Source organism: Crocuta crocuta, unplaced genomic scaffold (genome assembly GCF_008692635.1).
Source record: "Crocuta crocuta isolate KB4526 unplaced genomic scaffold, BGI_CrCroc_1.0 scaffold144, whole genome shotgun sequence".
NCBI classification, from domain to species: domain Eukaryota; kingdom Metazoa; phylum Chordata; class Mammalia; order Carnivora; family Hyaenidae; genus Crocuta; species Crocuta crocuta.
Window position 1 is genome coordinate 2,768,836 of NW_027529669.1, and position 22,651 is coordinate 2,791,486.

The 22,651-nt window shown below is 40.9% G+C and overlaps 1 protein-coding gene across 2 annotated transcripts in view; it reads right to left on the reverse strand.

The window, feature by feature from the left end:
* The window catches only part of TOM1L1 (target of myb1 like 1 membrane trafficking protein), a 47,719-nt gene extending 25,074 nt beyond the window's left edge, over positions 1-22,645 (reverse strand). For both annotated transcript variants that reach the window (XM_077762877.1, XM_077762878.1), the window contains exons 1-7: positions 22,629-22,645; positions 20,261-20,345; positions 18,366-18,444; positions 12,641-12,790; positions 11,911-12,036; positions 10,320-10,424; positions 9,172-9,288 (exon numbers count right to left, since the gene is read on the reverse strand). In XM_077762877.1, coding sequence (XP_077619003.1) covers positions 9,172-9,288; positions 10,320-10,424; positions 11,911-12,036; positions 12,641-12,790; positions 18,366-18,444; positions 20,261-20,298 — 615 coding nt within the window. In that variant the 5' untranslated portion in view covers positions 20,299-20,345; positions 22,629-22,645. The remainder of the gene's footprint in view (positions 1-9,171; positions 9,289-10,319; positions 10,425-11,910; positions 12,037-12,640; positions 12,791-18,365; positions 18,445-20,260; positions 20,346-22,628) is intronic.
* Between the last annotated feature and the right edge of the window lie 6 nt (positions 22,646-22,651).

Consider the following 22,651-nt stretch of genomic DNA (forward strand, 5'->3'; position numbering starts at 1 on the left):
GAAAACAGACCTCAGACTCAGTAAACCCAAGGCCTCTCCATATGCATACCTGACATGGGATTTAATTAAATCTTAGATTCAGTTTTGTTTTTGTTTTTTTATGCATCTGTAAAACAAAGATACCAACTTTCTTGTAGGGTTGTTGTGAGAATAGACAATGGTAAAGTTGAAACCCCATGCTGTCTGGCGTACAGTGGGCAGTCAATAAATTTATTAATGATTGCATAGGGAAGTATCACTAGAAGCTTAACTAGATAACTCATACAATCCTGTACTACTCGTGCAGTTACTCAGGACCTAATATCATGCAAAAGAAAGAACGAAGAAGAGCATTCAATATAACCCCTACGATGAATGAGAACTTTTCCCTTAGTGAGTATAATGAAATTGTTCTCCTTGCTCACTGGCAGCTTTGCTAGAACAATGTCAAGATCAAGGAAATACAATAGCTGTTAGATGCCTGTGACAAAAATGTAGAAATTAATTTGAAATGAATTTGCAGCCAACATCAATAGCCCCTGGTCACAAGAAGACCCTCCCATTGCCCTCTCAAAAGACAGATGGAATGGAAACGTGAAAGGAACATTGCATCTCTCAGCAAGTTTGCAAAGCAGAATTTGAAAAACCTCTTCAAAAGCCAGCACCCTCTGATCTTTGCAATTGATGTCTGTCTCACAGGAGGGCCAAGCCACCTGGAAACAGCCCAGATCAAGCACCGTGAACCAAGAGGACGGGTCAGAAGTCCCCCCACGGCAGGCACCCATAGGGCCATGGATGTGGGGAGCCGGGGGGGAGAGTCAAAACACAGAGCAACAGCTGCTGGTGCATCTGTCCACAGAGCCCCTGGAATTACCCCCCTTTAATACCATATCAAAGCAAAGGTAGGCTTCTCAATTAAAGGGAACTTAACAATCAATTCAAAAGTATTTGGAGTAAAACAAAAAGGAGCTTATTAAGTGCTTCCTCTCCTGACATCCAGACGGCTCCGAGTCCTCCACAGAGAACTCAGGAATTCAGGAAGGAGGTTCTTTCGCACTTTCAATTCCAGCTGTAACTGGATCACATTCAGCAACACAACTTGTAAAAAGAAAACCAGAAATGTCTGAATATCTCCCCTGAAAAAGGGAAAGAAATAGGTTTCTTGCAAGCCTTCTCCGGAAATACTGTCTGCATGGCAATACTCCTATTATCAGCCTGTAACATATTACCTCCCCACCCAAACTGCAAGAGACCTAGAGAACATCTCTATCTCAAAAACTAAAATCTATCCCCCACCCTAAAACTGAACATTTCTCAGTTTAACTTGCTTATATATAGTCTTTTTCCTTACAAAGACATCAACTGAGTGAACAGTAAATTAACTGTCAATACTCAAAAAGATCAGCTCATTAGAATCCTCTGACCCTTTTCCCTAACCAAATACAGTCAACATTTTATTTCTCCAAAAGCTTTTGTCTTCAGTAACCCTTAGCTCTTTTGTCCTAAATAACTAATTCTTCAACAAAAAGCATTGATCTATTGAATTCAACAGAAATTTAATGAACTCATTCAGTGTTCAAAGCATGTACAATAAATATGTGTAGTTATATGGATTTAGAAGTAGAAGACTTGGTTACTGACTTCAAGTTGTTTCCAACCTAGCTAGAGAGGTAGGTAAAAACAGGTTAGCCACCTATCCTAGAAAGTCAATTCAGGGCTCAAAATGAGAAGCAAGCTGGTATAATGGATAGAACATAGGTTCAGGAGAAATGAGGTTCTTCCCCAGCTCCATGACTTGCCTCTGTGTGGGCAGATCAACCCCTTTCTGTTAAGGAAGGGAGGTGGTCTCAGGGACACTGAAAGTCCCTTCCAATTTCTGAATGGAAGAGACAGAGTGTTCAGTGGAAGAGGATTTTTTTTTTATTTTACATTTTTTTCCCCCAACGGTTACAAATTATCCATACAGGATGAAATTNTTAGAGTGTTCAGTGGAAGAGGATTTTTTTTTATTTTACATTTTTTTCCCCCAACGGTTACAAATTATCCATACAGGATGAAATTTTCGATTCACCTGATTTTATCTTATTTAAAAAAAATTTTTTTTAAGCATTTTTATTTATTTCTGAGAGAGAGAGAGACAGACAGAATAAGCAGGGGAGGGTCAGAGAGAGAGGGAGACACAGAATCTGAAGCAGGCGCCAGGCTCTGAGCTGTCAGCACAGAGCCCGACACGGGGCTCGAACCCACGAACCGTAAGATCATGACCTGAGCCGAAGTCAGACCCCTAACCAAATGAGCCACCCAGGCACCCCGCCCCTCGACTCACCTGATTTTAAACTTCTCTGCCAAGTTAGACTAAGGTTTTCTCCAGTTGTACTTTCAAAATCAGAGCTTGCTTTTTTATTCTACAGAAAACTAAAACATTACGTTCTTTCATTGTCCTTCTGGGGCTAGGCAAAAACAAGAGAAGACTGAAATGGGAGATACAGGGGAATTCAGCTATTCAAGTTAAAAGTGGCCTAAAGCCAAGCGTAAAATGCCAAGAAAACAAAAGCAAGACTCACGCTGCTCAGATCTTTCATCCCTGTGACCAGAGTAGACACTCTCAACTCATCAAAATATTCAAACTTGGATGCAGCTCTGAATCTTTGTACCCCAATGTGTCAATCTAAAATAAATCCATGGGGCGCCTGGGTGGCTCATTCGGCTAAGCTTCCGGCTTCGNGATTCTGTGTCTCTTTCTCTCTCTGCCCTTTCCCCACTCACGCTCTGTCTCCCTCACTCTCAAAAATACACATTAAAAATAAAATAAAATAAATCCAGTTTCCACCCCCAATCAAATTCAAAGTCCAGGAACAATATGGTGGCAGGGAAAGGGGTCTACTACACAAAATAGTTCTACTGCCTCAGTGTCTAACAAAGAGCAAGAGCTCTGCTAGTTAGCAGAGCTTCAGGATCTAATTGTTCAGCCTGGGCTGGGAGAAGAGAAAAGGGAGTTTACGTAAGTCTACTAGATTTCTGACGGAGGGCTACAGACAGGGAATGGGCTCCAAATAAACAGAACAGCTGGTAGCAGGTAAGCATCCACAGACAAAACCAGAAAAGATTTCAAGTACAGAGACTGATTTTAATGTAAACAAATTGCATAATAACACTGTGACCACTGGTAAAGTACATGTACAAGAAAAGCCAATCATTTTTTTGAGAGTTTTCCTATGTGTTGAATGCCTTTTGCCCTCCAGATCCCCCATCCACATTCTGCCCTGTTCTATGCCCTTTCCTTTGGGTTCTGGCAAAACTTCCCTCTTGCCTATTTATGCCTAGGGATATTAGTTAATAGCACAGGATAATGAACTAGCTCCTGTGGTCTCCCTAAATCCTGAAATACCTTGCTGAATAAATAGTACCCTGATTAAACTTTCTTCACATTATCCAAATTGGGTATGCCATCTGTTTCACTGACCAACTCCACAAAGGCATGAAAACACATACTTAGAATCATTAAGACAGTATGATACCAACACAGGAGTAAGCAGATCAAACAAAGAGAAGAGCCTCCAGAAAGACGTCTTTGTATTAGACTACAGAATGCGATGAAGGAGTGTTTGAAATTAATGGAGGTGGTATGAATTGTTAGATGTTATTTGGACAACAAGCCATCTAACTAGAAAACAAAAAAATGAAGATAGTCTCTCATAGCAAGGATAAAGATTTTTATTTTAAACCACATAAAATCTAGAGAGGGAGAAACATTAATTTATTATTGAGGGGCACCTGAGTGGCTCAACCAAATGTCTGACCTTGATTTCGGCCCAGGTCATGATCTTGCAGTTCAGGAGTTGGGGACCCGCATTGGGCTCCTATGCTGACAGAACAGGATTCTCTCCCCTACTCCTTCTACCCCTCCCCCGTCGCTTGTTCACTCCCTAATAAATAAGTAAACTTAAAAATTGTTTTCTTAATTGAGTGACTACACCATGCCAGGCACTGGTCTGAGAGCCAGAACCTGAGCACTTGGTGAGATAAGCTTTGGGGAGCTTCCATTCTAATAGGCAATGGTGGCTGAACAAATATTGAGAAAAGCCTCAGAGCAGTAGGAGGAGGATGAAAAGGTGATGGGTCAGGAGAGTGGCTGACAAAATCTATAGTCCAAAGCCTGGAGAGTCAGAGAAGGCTTCCTGGAGGAGGTAACATACTAAGCTCAAAGTGAGGAGAAAAAGCTGGCTATTAGGAGAGAGGAGAAGCAGGACAATCAAGGATGAAATTGTCCCCAGCAAGAACTCGGTGTATCCACGTAATGGGAAGGTGACCAGAGTATGTGGACCGAAGAGTTCCATGTGCTGTGGAAGGAGAGGTAAGGCAGGAGCTGATCAGAGACGGCTTTGTGGCCAGAATAAGGAGGCTGGGGTTTTATTCCATGTGTCATAGGAAGCCACTGGAGGGTTTCAAGCAAGAACAACATGATCCGGTTTACCTTTTAAAAAGCTCTATAGAGATGCTCAGTATCATTAGGAAATGCAAATCAAAATCATAATGAGATACCCTTGGCACCTACTAGACAGTTATTAAAAAAAAAAAATGTTGGCAAGGAAGCAAAGAAACCAGAATTCTCATACATTATTGGTGGGAATATAAAATGGTGCAGCCACTGTGGAAAACAGTTTAACTTTTTAAGGAACTGTCAGGGTCAGTATTACTACATGACCCAGCAGCATTACTCCTAGGTTATACACTCAAAAGAATGCAGAGGGCGCCTGGGTGGCTCAGTCAGTTAAGCATCTGACTTCAGCTCAGGTCATGATCTCATGGTTGTGGGCTCAAGTCTCGCACTGGGCTCGGTGCTGACAGCTCACAGCCTGGAGCCTGCTTTGGATTCATTGTCTCCCTGTCTCTCTGCCCCTCTCTGACTGTGCTTCCTCTCTCTCTCAAAAATAAACACTGAAAAAAATTAAAAAAAGAACCAAACATAAGAATACAAAAAAAATATCTGGATGAATGTTCATAGCATTAATAACCAAAAGGTGAAAACCCAAATGTCCATCAAGTAATAAGCACATAAACAAGATGTAGTATATCCATACAATGGAATACTATGGGGCCACTAAAGGAATGGAATTCTGACATGTGCTACAACATGAGTCAACCTTGAAAACAAGGTCAGTGGAGTAAGCGAAATGAAAGCAGCCAAACACACAGGCCACATATTGCACAATTACATCTATATAAAATATCCAGAATACACAAATCCATAAAAACAGTAAGCAGACAGTTGGGACCAGACAAGACAGGACAGGGGAGAGACTGCTTAATGGGTATGGGGTTTCCTTTTCAGAACTAGTTCCAAAGGTTCTGGACCCAAAGAGAAGAACTGGTTCCACTGTGACTGCACTAGATGCCACTACATCATACACTTTAAGATGGTTAATTTTATGTTATGTGAATTTTACCTCAATTTTTTAAAAAAGCAAGCTATATAGTTTTTGGCTTCTAGGACAGTATTGTACTCAATATCCAAAAACCTTCCTGATAACACAGTACCTAAAAATGGTAGATACAATATGATACTATTCTAACATACATGCTTAAGCTCTCAATTAAGGATGAGAAATCCTCAAACACTGAAAAAACAAATAGGATCCAAAAACAGGAGAGGTAATAAAGATACAAAGCTTGTAAGGCACCCATCTGTCAAGCTCCAAATAACCTTGAGAGGCAGGAGACAAAGCCTGGGGCCTGAGTAAGATGGGAAGATGCATCAAAGACCCCCAATACACAGTTGGGACATCTAAATGGCTACAACCAATATGTAAAATATGATATTTATATGTTGGTCTCTGCCCGTGGTTTCTAACAGAGCTCCTAAATCCTGCGCAATTCCCTGGGTGATAGGAGCATCTTTAGTTCTAATGTGGTGACTCTTGGTGGGCTCCTGGATGGGGGGCTGCTCACCAGAGAGAGTAAACCATGATTAGAAGCCTGAACGTCAGCCCCACCCTCCATCCTCTGAGTGGGAAGAGGGAATAATCGTCATGCCTATGTGATAATCCTCTGAAAATTCGAGGTAATAATCGACATGCCTATGTGATAAAGCCTCCACAAAACTCTAAAAACAAGGAGTTGAGAGAGCTTCCATGTGGTTGAACACATCCGTATGCCAGGAAAGCAATACATCCCAGCTCCGTGAGTACAAAAGCTAAGCTTCTGTAGCACCTGGAACCTTCTGGACCTTGGACGTATCTCTTCACCTGACTATTCATCTGTATCCTTTGTAATACACTTTATAATAAAGCAACACGTGTTTCCCTGAGGTCTGTGAGGCATTCTAGCAAACTGTCAAACCCATGGAGAGGGTTGTGGGAACCTCCAGTTTACAGCATGTCAGTCAAAAGTCTGGGAAACTCAGACCTGCAACAGGCATCTGAAGTGGGGATGGTCTTGTGGGACCGAGTCCTTAACCTGTGCGGTCAGTGCTAACTCTGGGTAGTTAGTGTCAGAATGGTTTAATGTAAGAAGAAAAAACACTTCACAGACTTAGTGTCATACGTGTTGTAAGAAGGGAAATAGTTTTCTTTTATGAGGGAATTGAGAGTACAAAGAAAAAATTCCAATTCTGGTCAAAAGAATGTTAACAATAGCACTCCTTGCGAGATCTCTATGTGCTACGAACGAAAAACATAAAAAGAAAAATAAAGTTACACATTCAGTAGGCTTGGTCAGGTGCCACAACCCATTCAACTTCAATGGGCCATGAGTGGTATTCTACTGTTGATTTACACTCCAAGACTCCTTATTATTCAAGGCAACACACAGCCCTAAACTCTGGCATTAAGACAACGTATGAGCATTAACGTTGCAGAACACAACCAAACATGTACCCAAAGACTGGGACACAAAAAGGCACTTTGGTGTTCTCCAGGATGGGGCACAATATAAAGCTGGATTCATGTATTTAAAGGAATGTTTCTGTGTACATTTTTAATGGAGGACTGTTTGCCACAGATGGATGAAGCAGGGAGAAAAGCCATAAATCAGGTCACTGCAGAAGCTCTGAAAGGCCTGGAAAGTCCATGTGGCACTAGAAATACTGCTGTGGCCATTTCTGAAAAATACGATCTGTCCCATATTCTTACTTTGATATTTAATTTAAAATTTTTAGTTAACATGCTCATCACACATTAAGTCATAAAATTTGTATCTGTAAAAGCCTTCAATTGTGGATTTTTTAAAGAGGATTATTACAAAGGAACTATAATTAATGATTAATTTTCCTTTTACTCTAATAGGATATATTAATATTACCTTTGTTAAGTATCCTCTTAGCTTTTTATATTATACATACAGAAATGAAGTCCAAGACCAAGAACTCCAAGAATCCTTAGTAAAATATGATGCTTCTATGCAAAAGATTCTCAAAGCAATACACTTAAAGCCACTGTGCCAAAATAATGATTTGTTTTTCAAGGAATACTACACTCATGTTCTGTAGGATGTTAACATACTCAGCAAACGGGGATTGTCTGGTCAAGTACGTTTGTAAATGCTGGGTTTAACAAAGACTCGTAGGCACCTTTACCATACTAATAAGCTCTAGGAACCTCCAAGAGGAGAAACATAACAGGCAGTTGGTTTTTGCAAACTTACTTGACCAGAGGTGATTACATCCCCATATAATGTAGTGTAAGTGGTAAATACGGTCTACAACCGTTTCTTAGAATCTGGTCTTGATTCTCTAGAGGTTATTATCTCAATGTCTGGTTATATTGTCCTTCAGTTTCCATCCCTTTAATGGTTCCCTTCTGCCCTCAGGGTTAAAGCCCATTCTGGCATGGCATATAAGGTCCTCAAATAACCTGTACAAGGCCAGCTCTTACCACTCCTCACTTGGAGCTTTATGCTCTCAAACTGTGCTTTAAATCCTCTTCTTACCCCTGTGTACCAGAGAGATACCACAAACTCCAATCCATCCACAGTGGGTGGAGGGTGGTGTAGAGGTCCTTAAAAAGCGTTTCTGACTCCCTAGTGATCTCTGGAAGTAGGCTTGCATAGATAAAGCTTGAGAAATGACCTTTTAAAAACTTAAAAACCATTCTGAGCTCATAGGCATCACAAAAACAGACCAAGGCCTCATGTGACCACCAAACATAGATTTCTAACTCCTGAATTAGAGGGAAGCATAATCCAGGACATCTAAGACTGCCCACAAGAAGTACCGCTACAGAGAGGCACCTGGGTGGCTCAGTCAGTTAAGCGTCTGACTTTAGCTCAGGTCATGATCTCAGTTTGTGGGTTTAAGCCTGATGTCGGGTTCTGTGCTGACAGCTCAGAGCCTAGAGCCTGCTTCAGATTCTGTGTCTCCCTCTCTGTCTCTGCCCCTCCCCCACTCATTGTCTCTCTCCTTCCCTCCCTCTCTCCCTCTCTCTCAATGAACATTAAAAATATAAACAAAAACCCTCAGTGTACTCCTTGCCCCCACCCCTGATCCCAAGGTATGATAAATTCCTAGCAATCACAGCATCTAAAATGACTTAAACTGGTTGTTGAGAAAACAATCTTGCTTACAAGACATAAGTTCTTTGGGGACTAAGACAGTCTCCTGGCTTCTATATCCTTTATCACATTGTGGTCACTCAATATGTTTGTTGTGTGCTTGGTTATAGAGACAACTTGTATATATGTAAAACAATTACTGACTGGGGCACCTGAGAGGCTCAATCAGTTAAGCATCCAACTCTTGACTTCAGCTAAGGTAGCTGGATCTCACAGTTCATAAATTCCATCGGGCTCTGTGCTGACAGGTCTGGTTGGGATTTTCTCTCTCTCTCTGTCCTTCCCCTTAATCAATCAATCAATTCTCTCTCTCTCTCTCTCTCTCTCTCTCTCTCTCTCTCGTGTGTGCGCCCATGTTCCCTCTCAAAATAAACATTAAAAAAAAACCAAAAACAATTAGCGACTAGTGGAAATTGTATATGACTAAGGCTATAATTGATTTAACATTGCTAAATTACTTATTGTGAGAGAGTGAGAACCATGTCTAAGTTACTTAATAGTAACATTTTTGATAAGGTCATCCTTGCAGGTCCTTGCTAAGTTTACAAATCAACTGAAAATGAACTAGCTAATATAAAAGTTATTCTTAGAGCCTTGAGATGGAAGACGGTGTGACGACTGACTGTCCATGAAACCATACTACACCTTCAGAAGCTCTATGTCTTCATGGTCTTCAGACCCAGGAATGTTCTCCATCAGTATGGCGGACATCACTCTCACATTCATTTTCACCATATCCAATTCACTGTGCAACTTTCCAATCTGTGGAGAGCAACACCATCACAATGTGACACAACTTTCCAATCTGTGGAGAGCAACACCATCACAATGTGACACATAAAGAATGGTGACCCTGTTTTCTGCTACCAAGGGGACATCTGCTAGTAGAGAAATCTCTTTTGCAAAATTTAATATTTTCAGATTTATATAAATATCTAATTGTTTTAGAAATGTACAATCTGTTACCTTCTAAAAGAACTTGAGAACTCTCATAGTAAATCTAGAAATCATAATAAATCTAGAAGTCATAATAAATCTAGAAACCTGCTTTAAGAAAGTTAAAAGTGAACGGAAAAAAGTCATATTAGAACCAATACAGAGAAGGGAGAAGGTAACCATCACAGGAACCTGGACAAAATGGCAGATGTCAGCAGCAAAACCAACGGGAAAAAAATGAGCATTTTCTAGTTCCCATGGTGTTAGAAAAGGGAAAAAAAAAAATAATCGACAGAAAAACTTTTCTTTTTGCACTAAATTCTAAGAGAAGTCGATCACATGGATTTTTATAGAATACTGAATAATAATACAAAGTATTAAATGATAGCTCCCTTATAGCAAAACACAAATGTGCGTCAAATAGTTACTGGTTATCCAGACCTTTGATAAACATAGACAACAAAGTAAATGTAATTCAGTTGGTACAATTAATGCTAGGAATAAGGCTACCACTTACCGAGCTCTTTGGAATGGTATATTATGGACAGTCTTACCAGGATCAACAGCAATCAGCTGGTCAATACAAGATCCATTCCACAGCCCAGCCTCCACAAAGACAACCACTAACCAAGCATTATGGTTAAGAGCTTGGGCTTTAGAATCAGACAGAATCCATAGGATTCATTCTACTTAGAACTAAGCCATGATAGGTCACAGAGTATCACTAAGCTTCAGTCCTCTCCTCTGTAAAGTGAGTGTAATAATGTGCCTCCACCTCCCATTGTTGTTAAGAACAACTGCATATAAAGTGTTGATAACTTAGAGTCATCAGTAAGTATAGTTGTCACTGTTGTTACCTGTTCTGGGACCAAGGTAATAGTAGCGCTCTTGGGAACAATCTCAGAAGGAAGAGCTGGTGCGGATGGAACAGACGGTGGTGGGTTCGAGGAGATCTGAGTGGTCTACCAACGTGAAATATGGAAATATTATTATTGGAATTAACACAGCCACCCCAAGCCTGGCTTTTCTATTAAGATGGCTCAATTGCTCCTCTCAACCAAAATCCTGGGTAGAGGGTCTTGGCCCAGAGTCAATCGTCAAGTGTCCACCCTGGCCAGCATTTTGAGAATAGTGCTAATAGTGTGCCCGTAATAGAGTAAGTATTCAATAAAAGATGGCTATTACAGTTATTAACTAAATGATAATTTAATAAAGTGCTCTTCGTTTATACCAAGGATCTACAAGGTAACTGCCATGTGAGATTATTGCTGCCGTCTCTTTAGGTTTTTAAAAAGAAATGCTAAAACAATTCGTGTCGAGTCTTTTTAAGCCACGGCTGGAAGGGCATCTCCTTTCTCCACTAATGAAGGCTTCCCAGAGTCAATGCCTGGTTTCCAACCTTGAGTGGAGAACCTGAAGCACAGGGCTCAGGTCAGTGTTTTGACATTAAGTCCAGAAAGTCACCTAGAAATATTGTAAATATGGGGAGTTTAATTTAGTTGACAGTGGAATATGCCTAACATGCTCCCATATTATATATACCCCAAATCACATACTGAGTAATTGAGTATCAAGGTCCTAGGCCACTACTATATTACGCCTTGGAAGAAAGAATAAAAGAGGTACGGTTAGCACACTCATGCAGGTAAAAAAAGGCTGGGGCAGGTGGCTGGTGGCCAGGGAACAGCCTGCACAAGTAGAAGAGTTAGCCTTCAGGACAAAGCCTCCACAAAGATCAGACTTCTGGTATACATCTGACCCACTTTTCCATCAAGGGAGGACTACAATCTACAGCAGGGAAGAAGGACTATTTTCACATTATGGAAATTACAGCAAGAGCTGAATTATAATCAGTACTCAAAGTATTACAAGTTCAAAAGCTTATTTGCAAAAATTATTTGCAAACTTATGTTTGCAAATATGTGAATATCCAGAAACTCTTCCATAGACTCAGGATGAACAACAAGTTTGATAGTCCCCCCATGGTACAGACCCCTGCCTGTCCAGCACAAGTTCTTTTGAAAACGGTCCCCTCTTCTAGTCTACCTAATGATTTCCCTCTGGAGCCATCACGTTCTTATATGACCTCAGATAATTTGTTCAGAAGCAGCAGATTGACCCAGGTTGGTCCCTTTTCTAAGGTTTCTGAGCTTGGAATCTGAAAAAGTTAAAGCTCTAACATGAAAATTTGAGAGCTAGGTCTACTTTGCAAGAAAACCTAGTCTCTGCAATGAGAAGCAAGTAATGACATTGGAGTGTTTGGTTCTCTGTTCTAAAGATCCACCTAACACCAACCTTCCTGTGGCTTGGTTATCTAGGAGATATGCAACAGCCTTCTTATAAATTCATCTTTTTAAGTTGGAGAGAGGCAGGGTTGTCCCTTTCTAAGGGAGAAGAGTCACGTAATATCTGATCTTATTCTGCAGCAGTTGAAGAAGGGCCTCCTACCTCTTGTCTTGCTGTTACAGCCTCTGCATCTGAGGGAGGAAACTGAACACCTTTCTTGAGAAGGTCAAGGTACACGTCTTTCACTTCACTTACATCCACACCTCCTGGGAAACCTTGTGACCAACTCTGAATTCAAGAGATGGTTACAGAGTTAAAACAACAGCTAAATCAAAATGCAATTTTTAAGCTGGAGACAGAAAATGAGAGATTGACAATTCTGTATTCTCCTAAGAGAAAGCTGCTTTTGAATGCCATGGACCAAAAAAAAAAAAAAAAGTTCTCAGAGACTACAATAAATTTTTAATCATCAGAATCCCATGCCTCAGCATTTTAATGAAACCCTGGAATAGGTGCTGTTGTTTTTTGCTATACTGAATCCAGAATAGACAGATTCTAAAATAGCATCAGTAGCTCCTTTGCCAAATAACTTTGAAAGTAGTCTGTTATCTACTCCGGAACAATTTCCCTATCTGTCAAATAAGTGTACACATTGCTCTCTTATTTGACATAAATAAAACAAACAGAAAAAGTTTGGAAATAACTAAAAATTCTTCAGAAATAGGGTACCATCCAATTCCAATAAATTATTATTACTTGGAAAATAAAAGAGTACAATGTTTTCTGGCTCAATCCTAGGTTTGTAAAAGGATCAGTAAATCGATCAGGAGGTACATAATTACAGTTCTAATCTTAGAGGTCTTCCATCCCATCAGGCATACAATAGACTTACCTTAATGAAATTCAAGATTCTATTCTGAATGTCTATGGGTAAGGTGTATCTGGGGTTCAGCAGCTTAACCAGACTATCTTTAACGAATTCCTTCTTCACAATCAGAGACTGGAAACTTGGACCACAGTTCTGCATGCACATGTCAATAAGCTAAATTAGAGAGAAAATTTAAATTTAACTTTATCTTCCTGGCAAAACCACCTCCCACATAGAAGGTAAAAATTGCTAAGTAATGATTTCTACCAGCATCCTAATTAAACAGAATTTAGTCTACTAAAATAGATGGTAAAGTGTTAAGTTCTAGGAATGTGAGGAAGTAGAAGGCATGATGTAAATGCTTAGAGGGACTGATTTCTTGGGAGTCGGGATACAACCATCAGAGCATTAAAATGATTAAACACCAATCAATACTTGGTAGTAAACACCAAGGGCCAAATGGAAAGTGTTACAGACACACGGGCTACAGACCAGGTGACATTTGTCCTAGTTTTTCCAGGGAAGTTCCGGTATATTCCTGGCTTTACTAATGATCTTTTCACTCCCAAAACTGTTCTGGTCTGGATGATAAATTACACAGTCATCTTAGCTATAGACCTTTATGGACAGATAAATTAGGGCCAAGTGATAATTGAAGGCCAAGTGGTTTTAAGACTTTTGGAAAAAGCTGGTCCTAAGTTGGACTTTGAAAAATAGCTAAGTACAAATGAGTGTCGAGCTATATTCTAGGAAAGTAAATGGTATCGAAATACATACATACATAGATGTATATAGGTGACAAAGCACAGGAGATCTCAGAAGGAAAACGAGTACTCTGGTTGGAAGGGACTTGTTTCTTCATGTGGGCAGACTTCAACGGGGAGGTAGGGTGGCTAAAGTCTGGAAGACCATCATACAGACGGTACAGAAATGCATGACAGTGAATGCAAAGAAGGCACTACACTATGAGGCCAATGAAGGGTTCTTGTTTGTCACCATACCTCTATTCTGAACCTGAGAAGAAGGTTAATGTGCACAAATACTCTGGGAAGGTGTTCGAGCAGCACTCAACAGAGGGCACCTGGATGGACAGAGAATCCATTAAGGACCCATGAGTACAGAACCAAAGCACAAAGGCCTAAACCAGGATGATGTGGGTACGAGGAAAGGAAAGACTGGAAAGAATCATGAAGGCAGAACTTTACAACTGATCTCTGTCAGAAAGGATGGCTGAACGGGAAGTCGCTGTTACTCTGCGTGAGATTCATGGCCCCTCAGATGGAAATTTGGAAGGGATTGTAGTAGTAGGCTTGGTCTGGGGTAAAAATGAGGAGTTGAAATTTAGAGATTTTGAGCTTAATAGTACTGTGGACTGAATGTCTGTGTCCCTCCCAAATTCATAGGTTGACATACCAAATCCCTAATACGATGTGTAAGTGGGTCCTTTGGAAGAAATTAGATCACAAGGGTGCAGCTCTGAGTAAGGAGATTGGTGCCCTTATAAAAACAGACAGGAGGGGTGCCTGAGTAGCTCAGCTGATTGGTTAAGCATGTGACTTCAGCTCAGGTCATGATCTCACTGTGAGTCAGAGCCCTGCATTAGGCTCTGTGTGGACAGCTTGGAGCCTAGAGGCTGCTTTAGATTCTGTCTCCCTCTCTCTGCCTTCTCCCACTGGCACTCTGCCTGTGTTTCTGCCTCTCAAAAATAAACATTTAAAAAAAATGAACATTAATTTTTTTTTATTTTTAAAAAGGGACAGGAGATGATCTCTCTTGGCCACGTGGAGACAATGACAAGATAGCCATCCACAAGTCAGAAAGCAGACTCTCACCTGCTGGCACCTTGACCTTAGACTTCACAGCCTCCAGAATGTGAGAAATACAGGTATTGCTTAGCCGTCTGTGGTAGTTTTGTTACAGCAGCCCAAGAGGATGAAGGCCAAATAGATGGTGACGACATGCAAGTCGAGACATTTAACTGAGATACATGCACACCTGCAGCTCAGAAGAGATGGAGGCCTCACGTGAGAAACCAAGACTGTGTTCAGGGAGCAGAGAAGAATGGCTGGAACACTAGGGTTCACCTATCACACAAGCTGGAAGAACACTCCATAAAGACAATCAAAGATCAAAGAGCAACTAATGGAAACTGTAGCATAAAGAGAACATAATATTGGTAAAGTCAAAAGAGCACAGTTTCCATAAGGATCACATGTCAAAATAGCTAAGACTAGGACATGAAAAACACTCAGCTAGGTTTGTGGATTAGTGCAATCACTAGTCACCTAGGGGAGCACTGGGGTGTGTGTGCCCATTTTCAATCAAGCAAAATAAGCAGAAGTCAGGCTAAGAAAAAATGAGCCAGGCTCTAAAAAAATTAAATCTCTATTTTCCATGCTGCCACCTCTCAAGTTGAAGAGGTCATGGAAACCATAATGTGACCAGGAGAGGCATGATCATCTGTGCAGAAGAGCAGCCCTGAAAATGGACTCTCCACTATGCTCTGTGCTGGGTCACTGGAGTGCCAATACACAAAGAAGGGATGAGAGCTATAGTTTTAAGAGCAACATGGCTAAGAAGACAATCAGAAAACTAAACACAGGTAGCTAGCTATCTGAAGCAGGGAAAATACTTAAAGCAAAGGAAAGTAAAAACAAAATCCAAAACCTACTGAGGTAAATGAATATTTTAAAGCAAATTGTTTAGAGAAAATTTAAAGTTGCATAACAAATGACTTTTTGCTTGATGCATTATGGTGAGTTATCAGGTGAAATACAGAAAGGCAAGTACCACCAGTTCAATGGGAATTTATATAAATACTTCATTCAACCCATTATGCAGTCTCATTACACAAGATAGGCTCCATGTCTCACTTTCCCTTTTGGTGAAATGAATGGGAAGTTTCTTGCTAAATATTTCACAAACTGGGATTTTTATGTTTGGATCACTGAGATTTTATGGTAATGGGTAACATTCCCAGGAGGTTACATGCATAAAATCAGAGAGTCAACATGAAATGCTGAGAATGTTAACATCTGGAGATCACAAATCACAGCCCTTTGTGTTTTCCCACTGGAATCTACAATTTCAGAACTAATTACTTCTAGCTCACCTCTTTCATTATGTCACCAGTACCTCTTTCACCCCAGAGCCCACAGAGATAAGCAATGGAGCCTGTTGTGCCAAATTGGAAAAATATCCTGCTTTTACATATTCTGAAATTGGGCTTTGGTTCAATTTAGGCATTCAGATCATGCTCAGATAACTTATCTTCGGAAATAGACACCATAATCTCAGGTGGGATAGAGAATCTAGAAAGGGACCAACAGACTTTGGTAGGACTAAAGAGTAGGTCTCACTAATCTCCTTTTGTGCTGGACTTGGCAAGTTGTTTATCGTTCCAAGCCTCAGTCTTCTCATCTGCAAAATGAGCCATAATACCTCCCTTTAGAGACTTCTTATAAGGCCTAAATGAAATATAATGTGAAGATATGAAGAGCCACACACATAGCAGGACCTTAATAAATGGTTAGCGATTTTGATCATTTGTTCCCATGGATAATTTCCTATCAGGAGAGAGTATGTTGATCAGCAGATAGAAGTATTCTTCTTAGAAAGACTGGAAGAAAAAGAGCTACTTGGTAGTTTTATTTCTTGCAATAAGTTTCTAAACCAAACACAGTAAACCAGGCTTTGGGGCCATCCAGAGCTGCAGACCCCACCCAAGTATGGCCACCCTAGGGGATGAACTCACTCTCCAATGAGCTCCTAGAGGAATGGATACATTTTACACAAATTCTGAAGCCCCCATAACTCACCACCTAGGTGGTGTTCCACAAAGGCCTATTAATTGATTCCCAGGAACCTGTTCAACCACTTTCCACTTGACAATAATAGTATCTTGCTGAGACTTATCACAATGGACCCTATCAGAGGGCTAGCCTCTGGCTAAGAGTTAGGAAGCTTGGTAACAAAATGCTTTTTAAAAAACCAATCTACTGGCTTCTTGACAAAACTGCTCTACCAACTGATGATAGGAAATCACAGTGTAGTCCAATCGCATCAAAGACCTAATCAAGGCTAACAAAGTCCACGCGGAACCCAAATGACACATAATTCAAAGAACATTTATAATTGACTTTGACAGGCTCTCATCACTTCAAAGTAATAAAATGGAAGTGTCACATATGGGGATTCATTTTTAAAGAATTCATTGGTAAACATGTAATTGCTTTGACAGGCATTGGATGATTCTTTCTGTGACTAATATCTCTCATAATTAAGTCTGACTTAAGTTAATATTAAAGTCTGTTCTGAAGCCATAAGCACCTCTGCAATGCAGTGAATAGTCAGAGATGAAGGGGTTGGGGCAAATGTACATGAAGCTATCAAGAGTCAAAGGCCTATTTAAAGACAATCCAAGAAGTAGGCACCTTAATGAACTCTGACCTAACAACAGGCACTATTTTGACCCCCAACCCATGACGCCCTTCTGCGCTTATCCCTTTTTGGCACAGGTTTTAGATTTGCTTGTTTACATTCTGGTACAGAAAACATGAGGTGGAAGATGTACAGTTATCAGAAGTGGAACAGGTAATGGAAACAGCAGGTAGCTGGTATAAGGCTTTAAATATCTTTCTACCTAAAGGGAAGAAAGAATGGGAATCCAAAGAGAAATGGAGGGCCAGAAAAAACACTCTAGAATAACCCCACCTCTTCCTCAGCTCATCCTCATAAGAGGGAACCAGGATGGAGACAGGTATGGAGACAGGGATAGGAAACAACCACAGGGATCCAAGAAGGCTAGGTACAACAGAGAAAAAGACACATCCTGTATATAAACACCCTTAAGAAAGTGAGATAATACCATAGGCTGAAACACAGAAGGTGGCATACATTTATCTTCTCAAGCAAGATGGGAGTTTTCTTCCCTGAAACTCAGACACTGGAGCTGTGCTCACCTCAGCCCCATAATCCTCTTGATAATATACTCCCAGAGCCCCTAAGGTGAGGGTGATGCTGGCTGATCAGGGCCTTAACCTTGCGGCCTGGGGCTTGACTGAGGTAAAACAAAGGCATGCAGGAGAAATGAGATAGCCATAGAGCTCACTCTGGGGCAGCAGGCAGGGTTTACAAAACATACCTTAGTGAAAAGGGCAACTCACCGGAAGTGATTGAAGAAGTCCTATGGCCAAGGATGAGGGGGGAAAACAGGAACGCAACCAGTTAAGTGCCCACACCCAAGTCACAGACAATAAGGTGTACAGCACTCTTTAAATCAACAAAGAGCACTCTCCAAATTATATCACACAGGAGAGCTTGGTTGAAATTTAATGAGCTGCCAGCACCTCAGAATTCTACAGAGCTGTTCAAGGTAAAAAGCTAACAGGGAAGCATTTTCAAGACTTAAATTCTCCTCATGGGTAACACATAGACAGACTTCTTGACTGGCTCAGTGTTTACAAGTTTTGAATTACCAGTTCCCACCTCCTGAGCAGGAAAAGCTGATTTTCCAGGAACACGCTCTTTCCACAAAATTAAATGCTATTATTACAATCAGCAAAACCCTCTCAATTCTGCAATTCTTAGTTTTAATTCATACGATAAATAAGTTTGTTCTAACCTATTATCTCTGAATCTATCTATCTAGAGTTTTTTGTTTGCTTTGTTATTTTTTACTCCAAACTAAAAATGTGACTATGGCTTAGGAAACCCTAAAGTCTTAACTATAACATTAAAAAGTACTTACTGACAAGGTAAGTTGGATTTCTTTATGATTATAGTTTTTGGAAATCCTTTTCTTCAAAGCTTTTACCGCATCTTTTGGCCTATAGCAATAAATACAGTGGAGTCATCAATTTAGGCATTGCTAAAAATAAGAAGTCTCTGAAAATCAATATGCATCATGGGAAGAGAAGACCAAGGTCCTGGTCTGCTGTGTGACCCTGGGCAAATTACTTAAAACTTCTCACACCTGTAGGCAGACAATACCATCTACCCCTGTAAGAATCAAATAGAATATTTACATAACGGTATTACTTAAAAAGCACTACATGTGAAATGTACTCACATCCATATCCCTCTATCACTGCATAAAACTGGCTATTAGGAAATGTAGTTTCCAAAACAATGAAGGTTACCATTTTTAAGACTATTTCCTGAGCACCCCAGAGGGAAGGGGATGAAGGAGGAATTATAATTAAGTAGGTCAGCTTCTGATAGGCTACAGTTTTACATTATAAAAGAACAATTATGTAGAAGAGGGTCAAAATTTACTTTGACATGATTGAAAGGTACAAACTTCCAGTTAGAAGATCAGTTCTTTGGGAATGTAAAGTATAATATGATGACTATAGTTTACATTGCTATAGGTATACCTGAAAGGTACTAAGTAACCCTAAAAGCTTTCATCACAAGGGCAAAAAAAATTTTTTTGTTAACTCTATGAGGTGACAGATGTTAACTTATTGTGGTTAATCATTTTACAAAAAGTACAAGTCAAAGCATCATGCTGTACACTTTAAACTTCTACAGTGCTGTGGGCTAATCATATCTCAATAAAACTGAAAAAAGGATACAAATACTTTTTGCATGTTACCTTCCAATTTTGTCTGTGTTTGCATGGGTAGAATTCCTGTTATAGGACAATTATGCTTATCTGGAATTATAACTATTATAAATATATAGATATCTATATTTCTAAAAATCATACGTAGAATCTAGGATTAAACTCTCAGAAATGTTTGAGAATAAAGGTACTTATTTTTAAAGGAAACATTTTACTTTGAGATTCCCTTTTTGTATTATCAGTGAAGAAATTAGTATGATCAGTGAAGAAAAGGTTCAGAGGAACCAAATATGGTAAACAAGAGTATAGGGAAAACACCATAAACACCTTAAAGTATAGTCAATTAATATAATCAATAATTAAGCGTATGTTTTCTTCATCAACAATCAACATAAACTAGTCTAAATCTTTTTGCTATCAGTTATAAGGTTAATGTGCACAGAAAAATTAACAGAACTGTATCCCTTATAACAACCTGTAATTCAGACTCAATTTACCAAACAGTTGACCTTAATGATTTTTTTAAAGCTTCAATTCCCTAAAGTTTTAAAAGTATAACAAAAGCACAACATTTAAGAACACAGCATGAACATGGGCGAACTGACACTAGGAAAAAATGTCTTATAAACGAGGAAAAAAAAAAAAGACTGCTAGATTAATTCCTGGTTAATAATGACAATTGCCCAGGACAGGTCACCACCAGGATTTTACTAGCTTCTGGATAATATTTTTCAGTTACAGTAACATAAAATACTGGCAATCAGGGCAGGGGGAATTTCTAGAGAAGGAAACAATTCTCCTTTCTTTGAAGGAAAAGGAATTCGAGCTTCATAAAGACAAAATTTGAAACTATTGAAGAAAAGGCAAAGAGAAAAATTATAATGGATTCTCAGGTATTCCACACCCTGAAATAAGCAACTGTCTTAATGTTTCAACTAGACACATCTTCAAAAGATAGTGGTGCCCAAGACGTGATGGAAACACTCAAGAAAACCAAAGAGTTTTCAAGAGAAAATGTGCTACAGTCCTGATGCTTCTTATCAGAGGCAAATGCGTGCACCACACACTGTACTCACCCATCGTGGGTAGTGTTAATTATGTCACAGATGTGCATAAACTGGCCCCAATCTTCAGTCTGAACTCCGGCAAATGTAGCCTTTTCTGCAAAGAAAAGCTCTTGTGTTGAGTCTGAGCTACAACAGAAGAAGAAATGTCTGGCCTTCCTGAAATAATCTGCCTCGGGTTTACTAGCAAGTACCATTACGTTTATATTACCAAAATGCAAAGAGATTTTTTTCTGACCAATTCCCAGTAATTCAGGAATCAGTCAGAACTCAAGTTCAGAGTGTTGCCATTACAGCAGTAATGGACCTATTAATAAAAGCTGCAGGGCCAGAACAGGCCAGCCAACCTCTATCTGCCTGCCTGTCTTTCTGAGGATAGGCACCTACTGAGTGGTGCACAGAGTGAAATGCATAGTGCAAAGTACTTTACCTTATGCAACTTCATTTAACCCACTGTGATAGATGATGAAACACTGAAGTTCAGAGAAGTTAAGGAAATTACCCAACAGCCAGTACAAGGTAGAACTGGCACTCAAAATTTAAGTCATTTGGTGTCCGTTTTTATTTGCTTTTCTTTTTATTTATTCTCCTTGAGTGAGGGAGGGGCATACTGAGAAAGAGGTCAATCAGAACTACTGAAATGGTCTGTATCCTTGAGCATTGGAGCAAGGTCATTCCCACCACGTGCACTAACCAAAGCTGCACCAGGCAGACTCCAGTGCTTCTGCACCTAGAACCCCTTCATTAAACAAGCAGATATTTTCCCCCTCCAGATATACCCTTTAAGAATACAAAATGCCATCTGGGGAGAGGAACAGAACACAACCTAAATGAGCTTATGGAAGGAGAAGATCCTCAGCATGAAAACACAAGGTCTAGGGGGAATGAAGAGAAAGTTAAAAAGAAGAATGAAGAGGCAGAATAGGGTTTGGTTGGGAGAACCCCAAAGCTTAGCCTGCCTCCATATCTAGGAAAGGAACCATCTGAATTTGGATTCCACTGACAGAGCTGAACAACTTTGTGTTGTTTAGACACCTACTATGGATCCTTCTGCCAGATTCCTTGCTCCTATTTCAAGCACTTCCTCCTACCTTCCCTTCTTCCTAGAAAACTCCTTTTCATCCTTCAAAAGCCATGGCAAAGTCAGTTTCTCCCTTTCTGTAAGTTTTAACTCTTTTCTTGTATTGCAAGGGTGCTATACTGTAGTTACTACATAATGTGTCTTACCTACAAGACTGCTCATTCCCTGAGGGTTGACACCATGTCTCACCCTTGCCTCATCCAGGTCCAGGCGTATAGCTGGCAGTCAGCAAATATTTACAGCATTAATAATTCATCAGCCCATGAAGACGCAGTCTGAATCTTTATCTGCTCAAAGTTCATTTTAATGTGCAACAGGGATATAGGCAGCAACAGTTTAGAAAGCATCTCCCCCCTCAGCGATGGTTACTTTCATCACCTTATGAAAATGTGGGAACTAAGGTTCAGGATGAGTGGGGTGGAAATGGAGCTGCAGGCAAAACCGCCCAATCTGAGCCTTACTGTAACCACCTGGTTCTCAGGATTTCGTCACCCCAATAAGTTCCTGACATTATATTTAGCACGTTTGGTGGGCATCCATAGGCACTGTACCACACCCCGCTCCCAAGGGAGGTGTGGAGGCGAAGGGAGAGGGTGCTAGTAAAACAGCCCAGTCCCTGGTTTCTGCTTCCCAGCACGCTATTCGGAGCACAGCCACAGATGAAAGGAAGGATTCAGGCAAATACCTGCGTGGTGCGCCCCTCCGCCACAGGCCTCCGGTGACCCCAGACTGCTCCTCCACTCCCCGCTTCCCTCACTCCAGGGCTGGGCATTTTCATTCTCTTTGTTTACCCAGGAAAAGTAACTCAGGTTGTTACGGGCTCGGCGCCAGAGAGAGGACTGGTTTAAAGAGACCTGCCCCGCACAGTGAAGTCACATCACTCCGCCCCCCGCGAGCCTTCTTCCCTCGTCCGCGAACCGGACGGAGCCACGCCGTGCCCTCGAGTGGGCGCACGGTCCGAACTTTCCCCTGGCCCAGAAGTTTACCCTCTCCTCCCAGAGGCCCAAACACCCCACACCTGACTCCCGTGCGTGGTTCACCTGTTCGGTTACACTCTCCAGGGAACACACAAGGGAGGCTGAGTTTGAGGGAGGGGTTCCGGAGGGAGTCGGCCGCAAAGAAATGCTTCGAAGGCAACCGGTGGGATGCGGATGCCCTGGGAAAGTTGCAGGGGGGAAGGGAAGGATTTCCTCCAAGTTGGACCAGGCCGAGAATGGAGTCTACCGGGAAGGGGCCCCCGGGCCCCCAAAGCCTGCCCTGGAGTCTCTCCCCTCCCCCACCCCGCCCCCGGCTCTTTACCTATGAGGTGGCCCACGGAGGTC